Source organism: Nyctibius grandis, chromosome 24, assembly GCF_013368605.1.
Source record: "Nyctibius grandis isolate bNycGra1 chromosome 24, bNycGra1.pri, whole genome shotgun sequence".
Lineage (NCBI taxonomy): Eukaryota > Metazoa > Chordata > Aves > Nyctibiiformes > Nyctibiidae > Nyctibius > Nyctibius grandis.
Window position 1 is genome coordinate 1,619,457 of NC_090681.1, and position 15,907 is coordinate 1,635,363.

The 15,907-nt window shown below is 43.5% G+C and overlaps 1 protein-coding gene across 1 annotated transcript in view; it reads left to right on the forward strand.

Moving 5' to 3' along the window:
* The first annotated feature begins 4,123 nt into the window (after positions 1-4,123).
* CSMD2 (CUB and Sushi multiple domains 2) overlaps positions 4,124-15,907 on the forward strand; it is a 254,428-nt gene continuing 242,644 nt past the window's right edge. Inside the window, 3 exon segments of the mRNA XM_068417612.1 lie at positions 4,124-4,174; positions 4,177-4,266; positions 4,269-4,614. Coding sequence (XP_068273713.1) covers positions 4,124-4,174; positions 4,177-4,266; positions 4,269-4,614 — 487 coding nt within the window.

A 15,907-nucleotide genomic window follows, 5' to 3' on the forward strand; every position in this document is an offset into this window, starting at 1 on the left:
GGTCTCTTTAGCTTAGAGAAGAGGAGACTGAGGGGTGACCTCATTAATGTTTATAAATATGTAAAGGGCAAGTGTCACGAGGATGGAGCCAGGCTCTTCTCAGTGACATCCTTTGACAGGACAAGGGGCAATGGGTGCAAGCTGGAACACAGGAGGTTCCACATAAATATGAGGAAAACTTCTTTACGGTGAGGGTGACCGAACACTGGCACAGGCTGCCCAGAGAGGGTGTGGAGTCTCCTTCTCTGGAGATATTCAAAACCCGCCTGGACGCGTTCTTGTGTGATATGGTCTAGGCAATCCTGCCCCGGCAGGGGGATTGGACTAGATGATCTTTCAAGGTCCCTTCCAATCTCTGTGATTCTGTGATTCTGTGATTCTGTGATTCTGTGATTCTGTGATTCTGTGATTCTGTGATTCTGTGATTCTGTGATTCTGTGATTCTGTGATTCTGTGATTCTGTGATTCTGTGATTCTGTGATTCTGTGATTCTGTGATTCGCTGGAACTGGCTGCTGGGCTTCCAGCAGCAGGAATGGGAATGGCAGTGTTGTGTCCTTTTGTGCGGCTGAGAGCGTTCTCTGGCACAAATCTCTAAATAGACTCCAGTCTGCAGCATTAAACTGTCCCTGTCTCCCCGTACCTGAGCTTCTCGTGTGTCTGCAGGTGGCTGAGCCCCGTGGAGTTCACAGAGGACTGTCCCTCTGGTCCTTTTCCCTTCTCTTGCCTTCAGTCCCTCATCTTTCCACTGCCATGAGGTGAAGAGCAGAGGCCTTGTGTGAGGGGAGCAGTGCAGACAGAAGGGGTGTTCCTGCTTTAGCATTTAGTCTTATTTTGCCACAGCCCAAAGAGGAGGAGCAGCATCCCTGTCTGAGACCCATTTAGCAACACATATTAGCCCTGCTTGAGCAGTTTGTGTCCCTGAAGCTCCTCATAGCCTGCTCTAGATCCACCCTCCATCCAAACTTTTCCACATTTCCAGGAGCAGAGTGGCACTTCTGCCCCTCTGTGATGGAGGGGGAGAGTATCTTTAGCCACCTTGTAAGCTCTTCCAGTGCCATGGAAGAAGGACTTGTTCTCTGTTTCGGAGCTTGCATATTTTCAGCATCAGGGCTACATAATTTTGCTTTGGGTACTGTTTCTTTACAACATCCTCTGTGGCATTTTGGGCATTGGGCTATAAAACTTAATCAGGTATGAAAATACAAGAGAAAGTATTTTTTAAATATAAATGATCATGTGCACACCTTCAGATGCAACAGCTGCATATTGAATTGTTTGCTATCAAAATCGTTACACTGTACGCTAAGATCTTGGCTCTGTACTTATCTCCCTTCCAGATAATCCGGAACTGGACTCTCCTGTCATGTAAGTTAAATAGTGACTGCAGTTTCTTGCTAATAGAGATATTATTCATGGCTATCTCTTAACTCATGGTTATGCTCAGATAAATGCTCTTTTCCCCCCAACAGTAATAATATGTGGTTAAGAGAGAATAAATGAAATAAATTGTGTGGCATTTAGTAAGATGTTTCTTTTTTTTTTTTCTCATGACAAATTACTAATTGTGGTACTTAAAATTTTAGGGAACATGATCATGCTCCCAGTGTGAATGTCTTCTGTAGTTCCTCGTATCACCAGCGTGGTTGTATTTGAGCCAGGGTACTGCCTGCATTCTTTGGAGCTTGATGCACGTAGGAGAGAGGAGGGAGAGAGAAAGAGAAGAGCCCTGTGGATGTGGCTTTGTGTCAAAACTAGAGGGAAAAGCAGGTTTTGGCACTCTGTGCAATAAGTCCTTGATTTTTGTCAGAGTCTGTTTCTCTTCCTCCAGGAAGGTGTTGTGAGGACTTGGTTCGTACCTGTGAATTGCTCTCGGTTCTGTGGATTAAACTGGAACTCGAGGATGTTGCAGTCACTGTTATTTATTTTATTTGGAGGAATCGCAAAACACATCAGGTTGTTTTGGCACGGAAGGTGAGGTGCTGTGTGATAAATGGAATATTAAAAAGTCGGCTAAATATCTGCAGAGAATGTGGAAGGCAGTGAAGTCTGAAGGCAGCAGACTCGTTTCACCAGGGCTCTGACTGCGGGTGGCAGTGCAGCGCAGAGCAGGGTTTGTCTCTGGTGGGTGCTTACACTGAAGACAGGATTTCTGTTTTAGTAGAGAGGTAATTTTGCAAGGTGAGAAGGGAAGTGAGTGGTAGGGGTTAGAAATGGGCTGTTAACCAGAACCTGCAAACACCTCCTTGTTAGAGATGGGTTGTAATCAAAGAAGTTGGTGATTGCAGTGATGGTTTCTGCTGTGTTCATCAGTCTTGTGCATTTAGCAAATAAATGCAGGGGGTTTTGAGAGAGACCCTAAACCTTAGTGGTTTGGAGAAGCAAACTTACTTGGGAGGAAGCCCTTGATTTGAAATAGATAAAATTTTATTAACCAGGAATAAAGTGGGATTGTATCTCCTCAATGACTTTATTATGTGTGTAGATTGTTCCTGATGCAGGGCTAGCTGACTCTGGCTCAGCCTGTGTGCCGCTGGTGTGCAGCAACCAAGTCACATCTCCAGCTGAATGCAGTTTGGGATGGGGGGAATTCTTTGAGGTGAATAGCTGTATAAGGGAAAGCCAACGTGTGGAGCTGTGAAGTGTGGTACCCCGTTCTCCGATCCTTTTATATTTGGATCGGTGCCTTTGAACAATAAGGTCTATTTGAATAGGACACTGCGGTTTAAACAGACATAAAACAAGTCTTTCATGTAACAGCCCTGGTTGCCTTGGCTCTTGGCATCGCTTCACAATGTAGGCAGTGGAAGGATTGAAATGCAGAGGGGACAGAGGGAGAGCGAGTGAGAAAGAGGATGGATTTGAGGGTGGAGGGACAGATTTGCAAGCCCTCGATATAATTTGGTTTTTTAGTTGTCAAATAAGCTCATTCAAGGCAACCGGAACAAGACTGAAGGGGGTTTTGCAGCAAGAAACTGCAGCAAACGCAGAACACGAAGGCAGGGGGATGGGTGGCGAGAGGAGCAGCCCTGGCTGCCCGCACGGCTCGGCTCGGCCCGGCCCCCGGGGGCAGCGGGGGCTCCGCCGCCTCCCTGCTGGGGGAGCGAGGGGCTGGGGAGGGGGGTCGCGGTCTGGTAACACCCCCTCCTGCGCAGGGAGCGGCGGGGCTTTGGGGAGAGGGGCTGCTCCTTGTCCTCAGACCAGAGGGAAGCGAAGTAGGTTCTTGCCGGGGGGGGATATTCGAGGGTGTCTTTTTTTTTTTAAGCCTTGGTGTCACGTTCGAGTTATTTTTCTTGTCCATACATCTGAGCATCATTACCAAGATAATTAAGTTCCTGAATGTGGCTTTAACGGACTGCATTTTTTTCCCCATCTTGTATGCAGCTACAGGGACTAATGTACGAATAGATTTTTTTTTTTTTTAAAAAAAAAAAAAAGTGGTGGAGAAATACCGCTCTCACCAGCCCTGCGAAGGGGCAACAGCGCTACAGCCGAGCATGTCTCCTGGCTCGGTGGAGGGGCACAGCCTTTCCCACCTCCAGAATACCTTCTGAATCAGTCCCACCAGTGGCAGGGTATTGCTGTGTTGGTGGGATCCATGCTGTGAGGACAAGTCACAGACTAGGGGGGTGGCTTTTTTGTGGTCTCTCGTGTTTGTAACAATTTGCTTAATCACAAAAATTGTCTCAATATGATCAAGCTGTTTACAGAGGCAGGGAGAAGGGGTGGGGGGGCTCCGGGAGGAGGCTGCATTGCTCTGGCAGATGTCTTAATAGCAGAGATGCTGCCTCTGTGTGTGTACATAGGCATGCTATGCTGTGCTCCATGCAAAATGGGGTCTGTGGGACTTATTCCTATACAAGAAACCTGTAGTGTGTATTAAAAATAAATACAATTCTAAAGCCTAATTTGTGGTTTGGTGGGGTTGGTGCTGGTGGGAGGATCGTGCTGGGCTGGGGAAGCAAAACTGAGGCAGATCTATTCGGTGGCTGCACAGCAGCCCCTCGCCACGACACCCGTGCCTTCTCCCCTCCCCAGCATTTAGTGAAGAGAGCAAAGATATGGGAAGGATTAATCAACTGGCTAATAAAAAAGTATAAATCCCTGGGGACTGTGTGCTGCTAATGCCGCGGAGCTGGCTCTGAGACAGCCACCGGGAGGGACAAGCCAGCCCTCCTCTCCTCTCCTTGCCTCTCCTCTCCCCGAGCTGCTGCCACACTTGGTTCATTCCAGCTGCAGAAGCTCAGAGCCTTCCATGCGGTGGGATTTTTCTTTTTTTTTTTTTTCTGGGCTGAAAAAATAAAAATCACAAGCCTGACCTGCTTCCCCCCCCCTCTTTCCTTGCTCCTCTTCATCCAGCCGAGCCGAGGACTATCCCAATCGCAAAGGGGAAGAAAAAGGGGGGAAAACCCAACAACCACCAACCCCCAGCACGCCCCATTCCTGCTGCCCTTTGACATGCAACCTTCCCTGGGATGGGACAAGCCGGGATGCAGCTGCAGCCTTGGAAGGAACTGGGGAAAACTGGGGATCTTTGCTCTCATGACGGTGGAAGTGAGCTCCTGGAGCCGGGTGCTGCTGCTCTCCGTGGGGCTGCTGGCTGCCTCGGTGACTGGTAAGTGTAATGGAGAAAGCTGGCAACTTTAGGAGCATTTTTCTTCCTGTTCCTTAGATCAAAGGACCACTGTTAATCCTCTTTGGGGGTGGGGAGGATGACACTGTGTGTGTATGCACTTGTGTGTCAGGACATGCTTCCCTGTAGTGTTCAATAAGCATATTTTCTTCAGACCTTTGTAGCTTTGTACAAGATAGTTTCCCTCTGTATCCTTCGGGAGCAACAATCTTAGGCGATGGGATAATAAAAGATGGCTTTATTTGATCTCATTCCCCTTCTCTGGTGGGTCAAAGCATTTGTGCACATTTACTGTATGATATGCAAGATGACTGTGAAAAATGCCATCACGGCTTCCCCCTCTGTCTTTCCCTTGCATCTTAATTCATTACTTCACTACCCCAGCGTTTGCCTAGAGCTGATAAAAAAGATTTAGGATGCCTTGCATGAAGATGGAAGCACTTTTCTATTACTCCTCCTGCCTTTCAAGTTGATTATCTCTTATGAGCTCTTTGGCCTCAGCATCATGTTTTTTTTGTGAAATATGCATTTATTGACTTGAAAGATAGGAAAAGATGACTTGAATTTGGGGGAGTTTTCTTATATCTTCTCCCTAGTTTCTTCAGCTGCCCTTGTAGCAAAAGCATATCCAAGGACTGAAATTTATTTTTGGTGTAAAGAGCAAATATTTAGGGACTGTCCTTACGTGTGAGTAGGAGGGGGAAGAGTGGGAGAGCTGAGCGTTTGGCACTGTCTTCTTTCAACACTGTGCAGTGCCTTGATTTCCAAGAGTTTTTCAGTACTGTTTGTCTTGTCTGCTGTATCTTAGGCTCAGGGCATGTGTGTTTGTGTGTTGGTCGTGTATGAAACTCCTTGGGTTTTGTGGCCTGGATTTTTTTTTTTGGTTGTTGTTGAGAACTTTGTTATCTGGAATGCAACACTGATTTTATTATGTAAGGCAGATTGCCTCTAATAAGATCCAGAATAAGTATTAACTGCTCCTCCTGAGTACTCTTGCAGTGGACCTGAAGAGTTTTACTGACTGGGTATAAAGGGTATAAAACCCTTGGAAAGGGTTGGAAACGGTATAAAACCACCCAAATAACCTACAAGTCCTAATTAAGGGTGAATATTTATTTTGGTGAATATTTTTCCTTTCTCTAGCAGGAGCATTTAGCCTGTGCACAACAGAGAACCATTCCAGCAGCTTCTGTTGTGCTTTTCTGATGCAAGTAGACAGACGTAGAGATACCTAAATATGATTTACTCAATCAGGGGTTTACAGCCTTTTCTTCTTCTAAGCTATCTGTAGCTTATTCGTACTAGATCTTACAGGCTTCTCTTTGTACCTGCTTGTTCAGTATATAATCCTTGATTCTCAGGCCCCTAGCTCCCTTCTCTCTGCATTTAGAGTGCTGTCTGTTCTGGATGCTTCACTGAGAGATTGCTGTTATATGTTGTTTTCCTTTGAGCAGAAGATCTGCAAAAGCTTTTTAGACCTCAAGTGTTTTTTATTTGCATCAGAGTTAGAGGCAGTGGTCAATAGCTTCTCTTTCCTAGCTCTTCTTTTTTAAACAAATTCTGAAATCCTAGTAATGATCTTTTTGTTAAAGCACGATACCAACTTTGAAATCCAGGGGCTCATTGCTAGATCTCCAGAACACAGTGAATGTATACAGAGTGAATGCACCTACACTGCAGAGTCCATGGTGGTTTTAGGGTCTAATCCTAGAAAGTAAGTTTAGTCTGGGCTGGGACTTCTAGTACCTTCACTGAGCAAATCGTGAACCTCTGTAGAACAGAGTTCCTAAGGGGCTTCGGTTCTAACCTTGCCTGCTCCTAGGGTTTGTGTAGGTAGTCATAACCCAGAGCACCCATAGTGTGGCAGTAGAGCTGTATATGTAAAACTATCAGCTTGTAGTTCTGTCTGCCTTAAAAAGGGAAAGAAATCCTCCTCACATCACATCACATCAGCTGTGCTGTGTCAGTAGTCCTGTTGCCCAGTAATGGCCTTCTAAAAGATGGCACAAGGCATGTGCTTTTTTTCAGATGCTGTTGCGTCTGAAGGCAAGATAACGTAGCTTCTGTTTGTGCAAAGGACTGACCTGGCTGTAGGGAAGGTGGTGTGCTGTGATATGCTGAAGTTTTTTCTGTGTTGGGGGAGTAGGGAGAGGAGCTGGTTTGTATAGTTTCCCCTTTCAATTTTACGAGTGCAGTAATGATTTGACAGTGTGTTAAGATTTGCAGAGGGCACTGAATTTGTCTTTGAGTTGATTGTAATCTGTGCATAAGGTCTCAGAAATACAGTGTGTATGATAATCCTGAAATTGTATTTCTTGACTGTCAAAACAGGCAGGAACAGGAAGAGTATTCCTTTCTGTTCCCTTCTGGGTAACTAGCTATGCGTGGGCACTAGAAGGTGTGTGTGGGTACGTGTTGGCTGGGTGTGTATGGATACAAATAAGCCATTTGTTTTGAAGGCCTGTTATAAAGGGGTTCTTGATACCATTATTTACACGCTGTGCTTTACTGGTCAGCATCTTTTTTTGTACTGGGTTATGGAAAGATGCAGCAGCTTGAAACATGGTCTAATCAATTTAAACCCATTGTAATTTACTTTTTTCTTGATGGAAAATAGTTTTTGGCAGATTATTCCTCCGAAGAGTGGAGGAGTGCAAGCTGTTTATGACTTTTGATGTACGTGTATGTATTTATGTTGTAAATCATTCTTTTATTTTGTTCTGTTGTCTTAAATCTCCACAGAATTAAGAGTGATTCAGGGGCACTTACTCTGCCAGGGAAGGAACTTCAGTGTGAAATGCTTGGGGATTTGAGTGTTCATTTTTTTTAAGGGATAAGGGTGTGAGACATTAACTCTCTGTGCCTGTATATCTGAGGCTGGGCCACCATGTGGCCCTCAGGTTTGGCTGGAGTGTAGTGAATGGACTTTCTTACCTCTTCACGCTGGAGTGTGCACTTGTGAGTTCTCAGTGAAGAACATCTAAATTCAGCATGCTTTCTTCCATGGAAGTATGTACCCATAATGATGGGTAGGGAAGGGGGGGGGGAACAGGAGCCCTTGCTAGGAAGGTTGCTGTGCAGTAGTTAGGACTCTCCTTCAAGCCTTGTGTGTTTGGGTCACGATTCATGCTGTGGCACTGTCTTGCTGTGCCACTGTAGGCAAGGAATTTCACTTTTGTCATCTTGGGTTTTTTTGTATTGATTAATGGGTTTATCATTTGGGGTACAGGAGGCTTTCCTTTGCTGTACAATTGTTTGTTGCCTGTCACTCTTCTTTTTTTTTTGTCATGGGCTCTCAGTGCTGCTGAAGAACATCTGAGCTCAAGCTTTCCTTGCCACTGAGCTCAGTCTCTGTCATGTCAGATACCTCCTAGGGAAATCTAGTATTCAGCTGGTTGATGGTTCCCAGCTGAGCCAGCCTGCAGTGGTACAGAGGTGGATGTCTGTTCAACTGATCCTCGGTGGCTGCCTTCCAATAGTCTAGGAGTTTCTGTCAAAAGAAGGCGCATGTCAAAATGTGTGTGGGGAATATGATCCAGGCAATCTGCTATAAATCCCAGGGAATATGCTTTTTGCCATGGTGGTTTAGGGCTCAGGGTGTAGTTGAGCTGTTGATCAGGGGATCACTTGTAGTATCCCTGCTAGAGAGAATGCATTTTCCTATGCAGAAGTGACTGCCTTATTAATCTACTTCCAGGGCAAGTGAATAATTGTTCCCCCCCAGTTGGCTGTTAATCACTTCTACCAGTGCTCCAGGGGTTTGCAACTGCAGAGTTAGGGTGGTGCTGCTGCTGTGCTCTGGCTCCTGAGAGGCCAGTTGTTTGTGAAATGCCAAATTTCACAGCTATGCTTGTGTTCCTGCTGATGCCCTCCCCAGCTCTTACTTAAATTTGGCATGGATCTTGACCAGAGGAAGCTGTTATGGTAATATAGAGGGTTAGACAGGTTTGGGAAAGGTCGGGCAGCCCAACCTCCTTCTTGCTGCTTGTGTAACACCCAGCCATAGCAGTAAAGCACTTGTGGAGAGTGGGCCGAAGGGTGAGTCTCATTTCTGAGCTGCTTCCATCAGGTGCAGCTAAGCCCTGAGCTACTCCTCTAATAGTGAGACATCCTTTAGATCAAGATACAGAGATTAAAAAAAAGTGATAGTAGCACCCACAGTTTCTGTGTTTACACAGTGTTTCTGGAGGAGGGAGGTTACAGAAACCAGTATACTTTGCTGGCAATAAACATGATGCAGTGCAGTAATCGGCAAAATATATGTGCTTCTGCCATGGTATGCAGTGGCAGTCTGATCTGATAGTGGTTAATGTGTAATTGGGAAAATTCCATTGATTAAAGAAATCAAATTAACTCTGTTTCAATCTCTTGTTGCTGCCATGGACACAGCCAGCCAGAATGGAGATGGCATGCTGCAGGGAGCTTGTATGTAATTTTTTTTTTATACCTCCCTTTCATGAAAGCAGAAAAGAGTTTTTTGGGGTGTTTTCCACCCCTTTTAAAGTGTGACTTCACAGTGAACAGTGTGGTGTTCCTTCTTTCTTCCTGGTGTCATGTGCGTTCCCTGATTCAGTCCCTTGCAGTAATGGTTGCAGTAGTTTTGTAACCATATGGAGTACAGGCATTGCCACTGTAGTAATAAACGAACTGCCTGGATTTTGTGTGCACCGCTGTTGTCTGGTAGATGGAAAGAGAACTGGGGACTCTCTGAGTTTTGCTGGTGCTAGTAATTTCCAAGAGGTCAAAATAATTATGGAGTTAGGGAGATCTGATGATCTGTGACTTTCACTGAAAGAGGAGGGTCTTGCAACTGTGAGGCCTGGAGCAGTTATGGTTGCCAGGGAGATGTGTGATAGGGGAGTAATAAAAAAAACCAAACCCTTTCTCCATTATTGACTGCAAAAATCTACTTGGAAACGAATTGATGGCCTAGGTTTGAGGGAAGCAAGTATTTAGAGAGTTGAAGGAAGCAGAACATGACTTGAAGAAACTATAAACACACTAATACAGGTGTATGGTGTACTCAGAAGCTTCATGAGCAGCGGTCCTTACCTGTCTAGTGTGGTGTAAACATACAGTTGGAGGCAGCCCTTGCATGGAAGAGTGTACGATCCAAACTACCAACAAGAATTGGATATAATTCTTGAGTGCTGGAGGATTGTGAAGACAGGTGGAGACCACAACACAGGGGCTTTCTGCCAGCACTGCTGGAAGTCTGCTTCTTAAGCCAGGTTTGTCTAAGGACAATACATGAGAAAGGCAACCAGTGTCACTGGAAGACAGCTTTATACTTACACATCCATCAGCCTGGCCTTGATAAGAGTGCTGCTGTGCAGGACTTGTAGGGAGGAGCTGCAGCCAAGTTCTCACAAAAGCCTGGTACATCAACCCTCACTGGCATTTTGGCTTCCTCCTTAGTAATTCTTGGTGACCTTGGAAGGCAGCTCTTTGTTAACCAGAAGGAAGTTAACAGCATCCTATATCCTGCTGGCAATTTTTTTCCCTTCCATCTGTGTAAGGAGGTATTGCTGCTCCTGCTTTATTAGCCCTGTAAGAGAAGGCACTGGGCAGCAGCAGTCTGTGCCCAAAGATGTTTTGCTATAAGTGCAGGGAAGGAAGCAGAGCCAGATGCAGAAGGGTTTACACGAGATCATGCAGGTTGCTAGCAGAGCTAGGAACAGACTCTAGGTCTTCTCACTCCTGTGTGTTACTGCGTGTTAGAACAGCAGCACAGAAATGCCATGCTGTTGCTTCGGAGAGGGGTGTTTTGAGATGCTTTCTCTCTGCAGGTGAGGTCTGAACTATATCTGTGCTAGCAGATGTGAAGGCATTTTACAGTGGTGACACCGAAACAGAACAATTTCTCAATCCATTTATCAAAATGTCTGCAGGTCCCATTTCAAGGCAGATAAACCAACAATGAACATCAAATAAAGATGTCTTTATCCACAACACTTTAAAACGAAAGAAAAGATGGGGTCTTTTGGCCTCTGGCTTGCATTAGCTCTCTGGAACGTTAAGTCTGTTCTGTCCTAATGAAATGGCTTTATTTGGGTTTCATCCTCTTAACCTTAGTGCCACCTACATTTCTCTCAGTGCAAAGAATTTAGCTGCTTCTCAGTTGTCAGTTTAGTGGGACGTAGACCAACAGGCCATTTCACCAAACCACGGTTACAGCCTGACAGTCCTGGCCCTGTCAGTGCCCACAGCCAGTTGCATTAGAAGGTACAAGAAGTACTGAAGTAGACAAGAAAGATGAGTTAATCACAGCTAGAGAATTAACCACAACTGGGGATTTTCTGGTTCAGTGCTCTCCTGTTATTTGCACGCTCTCTCGACTTGCAGAAGTCATTAAAGCCCAGTTCTTGCTGCTTTCCGTGGCTGTTGGCACTTACAAATCCTTGAGGGTGTGAGCCTTAGGCATTCTATTTCACTTCCCCATCTGTAAAATGGGGATAAGTAGAATTTGCAAAATCCTAAAATGATTTACAGATTTATTCTGCAGAGAGATCTCAGGATGTTTGTGAAAAGCTTTCAGCAGTTACAAATTGCACCAAGTTGATTAGATACACAAGTTTTATGCTCTTGGTTCTCTTCCTTGATTGCATGGAGTGAATTCAACCATTTCATGTATAAATTGGGATTGTGAATGACAGTCTGAGGTGAAAGTTGCCTGTCTGCTACTGAACTTAAAGTAGTAAAGTATTCATGGCAAAAAGTAGTCAGAAATCGAATCGAATGCAGTTTCTTTTCCAGCAGGGATTTGCAGAGGTTGCTCAGCTCCTTCTGTAATTTGCACTGCATCGCTGGTACAGTTTTTCTGTATATCCATATTTGTGCCTTTTATCAAAAGACTGCAGCGCAGCTTTTGAAAGCACAGTGTACTCCAGTATAGATGGGAAGGTGGGAGACTTGTAGCAGACTAAGAATTTGCAAGAAGCATCAGGGAATTGGATACTGGTCGTTAGCAAAAGTAGGGTATTGGCAGAAAGGATGGTTTGAACCTTCAGATTTTGACCTGCCACAGACTATCTTTGGCTTTGAAGCAGTTACTTAAATTGTGTGAGCTTCAGCTTCTTGTCTATGGAGTGGAAAAACAGTACTATCTAATGTATTATGAAGATGAATGTCTCAAGGATGGCAGAGAGCAAATAGAGAACTTGTTTCCTAATTATGGTGCCTGTTATTTGTCAGCAGTTTAGCATTTTTTTTCAGTAAAACTAGTGAAAGCAGAGTTTGAAATGTTTTTTTATGGCATCTGTGTCACTGCTCTTAGAGCCAGAGGGCCTGAGGTGGAGCTTATTGCCAGAAAGAGCAGGGTAAGTGGATTTCCTTAACATCAGAGTGGCCTTTTTATTCACAAAGTTTGCTGAAGAGCTTTCCAGTGGGGAATGATGTGCTGTTGTGTAATGGCTTACACGTTGTTACTGCTCTCCCCTTGCTCTGCTTTATCAGTGTGTGTTCCCAAACTCTTGAGCTCTAGCTGCCTGGAAGGAGGACTCTCTTTCACCATCCTAGCTGAATGAGCAATGCTAGCTGGCAACTTAAGCATCTTGCAGAAAAGCTGGTCTTGCAGTTTGCAGATGTGAGGGTGTACTGGGTCTCGTTCTGTTCCCCAGTCCTGCCTCCTTCGTGTTTCTGTAACTCCATTATTGTCAGCAGGATTCTTCCCTCTTCTCACTGCTGCGGCAGAGGAGGATCTGGTTCTTTGTTAGACAAAGGCTTGATCTGACACTGGTGAGCAGTTAAAGCCAAGTTGGAGGTACAGAACATGGAAGCTCATTTCTGCTGTAACAAAGGCACAATTCAATGTTCCTTTCCCATTTGATACAGTTGAATAATATCAAGAAAAATGTATTTCCTCCCAGAAAGGAAATCTCCTTCAGGAGGATGATGAAGCCTGGTGCTTTTCCAAAGCTGATGCCATTTTTAAAGATGCTACTTGCATCATGCAGCATATTGTTTATATCCCTCTATTGTTGTTTTGTCTCCATTAGGGAAAGGTTAGGCACTGACTGTGGACACTGGACATCTGTCAGCAACCATCCTGGGATGTTTTCATTAAAGTTAAGCACCACTTGGAGAAGGACTCAGTCTGTTAATATTAAAATAATGTACCCCTGCTGAAATAATAAGCATTTGAAGGGTAGGGAATTTGTCCCTGGTAGTGTTGGGGCTTTATTTCTAATGTTGGGTTTAACACCCAGCCTCTGAAGGCAGCAGTCCTGGAATGATCAAAGAGGGATGGTCTGTCACTCCCATGCTGACCCCTCTGTGGGGTTGCTCACTTCTCAGAGGGCTCCAGTCTCCTTTCTGCATGCTCTGGTGTGGTGATGTGCAAATCATGCAGCTCTTCAAAGGACGGTAAAACAGCTGTGTTGGAATTTCTGTACTTTGTAGGGTGGCTTAATGAAAAGACATTTAAAAACTTGTCAGGCGCTCATTGCTGAGGGAACCATGTGTGGAGTCTTGCTTAAGGCCTAGAGCTGAAGCACGGTGAAACCGTTGTGGCTTTTTGAGTGAAGTTCTTGGGTCTTGATCATGAACATAGATCACCTGGTACCTTGACATGGGTGGCTCGTAGACTAAGGTATCTTCTTTCAGTAGCACATATAGTGCTGGTTTCTTTCCTTGGCAAGATTTAAGGTCTGAGAGACAACCCTGCAAGGCCTGTGCTGTTACCACCTCTTCATACACAGCTGGATTGGTTCTAACTGAGAGAAGTCATCTTAGGAAGAGCAAGTTCATTTTACTGGATTTAAAATGCTCCAGAAAATAATGTTTTATGGGAGGGTCTGTCATTTGTTCCTGCTAAGTGCTGTGACAGTCTTAAATTAGAGAACAAATTATGACCTTTTTTGCCTAGAAATCTAATACTGAGGGCCATTACGGGGAGGTTTTTTTCCCTTCTTTTCCATGAGTGCAGTTAGCAAATGAGGCTTTTTACAAAAAATACACAATTTGAGCCTATGAGTCGATTCAATTCACCCCTTGTTAACTCTTTGATTGAGAGCTATGTAGATTGAAGAAGAAAGGTATTGATCTGCTTTTGGGATTGAAAACTAAGATTAAATGGAATATGTCTAAAGGTGAAAATGAGGTTTTAAGTGAATGGAGGAGGTGAAAGAAAAATAAAATAGTATGATATAATGTTAATTATAATGGAAATAAGTTCTGAGTTTCTTTGTTATCCATAGATGGAGGTCACAGGATACAGAAACTGTAGGGAAATAACTTGGATCAATTTACTTGTAAGCAAAGTCTACTGCAGCTAGTTGGGAGTATTTGTGTACAAGTCGTGGCAGATGGGTACCTAGCACAAGAATTTTTTAAAATTGGATCAGAACAGGCTAAAGATAAGTCTCTTTTGGTAGTTTCAGAGTGCATCCATCAGTTGCGTATCTGGACAGAAGAGCAGAATATAGTTTTCAGCAAAGATTTTAGTTTTTTTCTGTTGCATATGTGACATTCATGTATAAAGGGACTGAAAATGTCAATATAATTGAAATGTTTCACTTTTTCTACAGATTATCTGTAGGAAACGTTTCATAGCTATTTATTGTTCAGGGCATGTGGCTGTCTTTTTTGGTCCTGTTTGGTGAATTGTTAACTTTTCTGTGTACTATTGACTTCTGGTGACTTTCATTGATTGCTCAAGGTGACAAGTAGGCATTAGGTAATAAATATCAAGTGCAGCAATACTTAAAGGACGTGAATGTGAAAGTGCTGTTAACAGAATGAAGTAAAAATTGGATTTATATACCAACAAAAATTCCCAGGAGAAACTGCTTTGTGTTTGCCTCTTTTTTGTAATTCAAATACGATAATACAAGTGCAAGCTGTTATAATACAAATGCCTGGCAGAGTGTTTTGTTGGAAGATCTCAAAGCACTTGTAAACACACAGTACATTCCTCTATAGAGAGTGTAGGGAAATGAGAATTGTAGTAGAAGAGTGAAGGGCTTTTAATAAGTGGAGTCTCTACTTAGGATGATTTTTTTTTAGTATCTGAAGGTATAAGATTCTGGTCACTGTGGGGACAGCTAATTTGCTCATTATGGCATTAGCTGAATATCTGAAGTCAATTCTTCTGTGTTGTCTTCTACAGGACTTCTCTGTCTTTTCTGTTCTGAGCCCTAGATGCTAAAAAGGGATGGTGGCCCCCCTGCAACTACCCAGAGTATATAGTAGTATTGTGGAACTTCTGTGCTTTCTGTGTAGTTAAAATGCTTGAAAATATAAACCAGGTTACTCTATTGATGTTTAAAGATATAAGCTAGAAACTGAAACATGGTGGTGGTGGGGGAATGCTTGCAGCTCCCCCTGAGCTTACGGTAGACTTATTTCTAAAGAAGAATCTATATCCGCTGTATTCTTCTCTTTAAACTGTCGTTCTTCATCAGTGTAATGATAAAATTGTTAATATTGTGAGAATTTCAAGGACTGAGGTCTTCTAAATTATTAGTGAGATGAGATTTGTAGGTAGGTCAAAGATCTCTCTCAGGGCAGGTTCCATTCTCAGTGGCCTTGAGGGAGCATTGAACTTCAGAGATGGACACACAGCTTCATAACTAATAATGGCAAATGAAATTGCAGCTACTTTTAAGTCTTTTCATGATGACATAGATTGGTAACAGGGGGAATAGAGACTAATAATGAAAATTTATCATGAGGAAATCTTTAAAATAGGCCTTCACTGTGATTTGTGAGATGGATTTCACCTTGAACCTTATTTCACCTTTCTTACATTTTTTTTTTTGAGATAAAGGAGTCCTAACACCTGAGATGAAAATGAGTTTGTTTTAGCACAATGGATAAGCCATTTAAATGCAAATATTCTTTTACTGAAAAATAATTGAAATACAAATTGAAAAATTTGTTTTGGAGATCATAATTAGCACCTTTATAAATGAGACTGAGTAAAAATGCTGCTTATGAGTGGAGTTTGTTTGCAGGGGTTTGTACAAATGTTTTTCAACAAATTAGCTTCTCTTTTCGGAGTTCTCATTTCACTTGTGGGTTGAGATGAATTGCTGGGTGAAACACCAAACCTGTGGGAGACAGATAAAATCTGACATTCATGAGATTTGCATATCAGCAATCACAGAGCAATCATGCCTGCCCTGTGTCATTTTTATGGATGTCTGGACTGAAGGTGGGGAAAAATTAAATCTTCACTGTGTTCATTTTACAGATGCAGAGAGAAAATAAGAGTAAAATTTTAAGCTTTTTGAATCATCCTGGATATTTTCATTGAGTTGTGGACTCCTGGAGC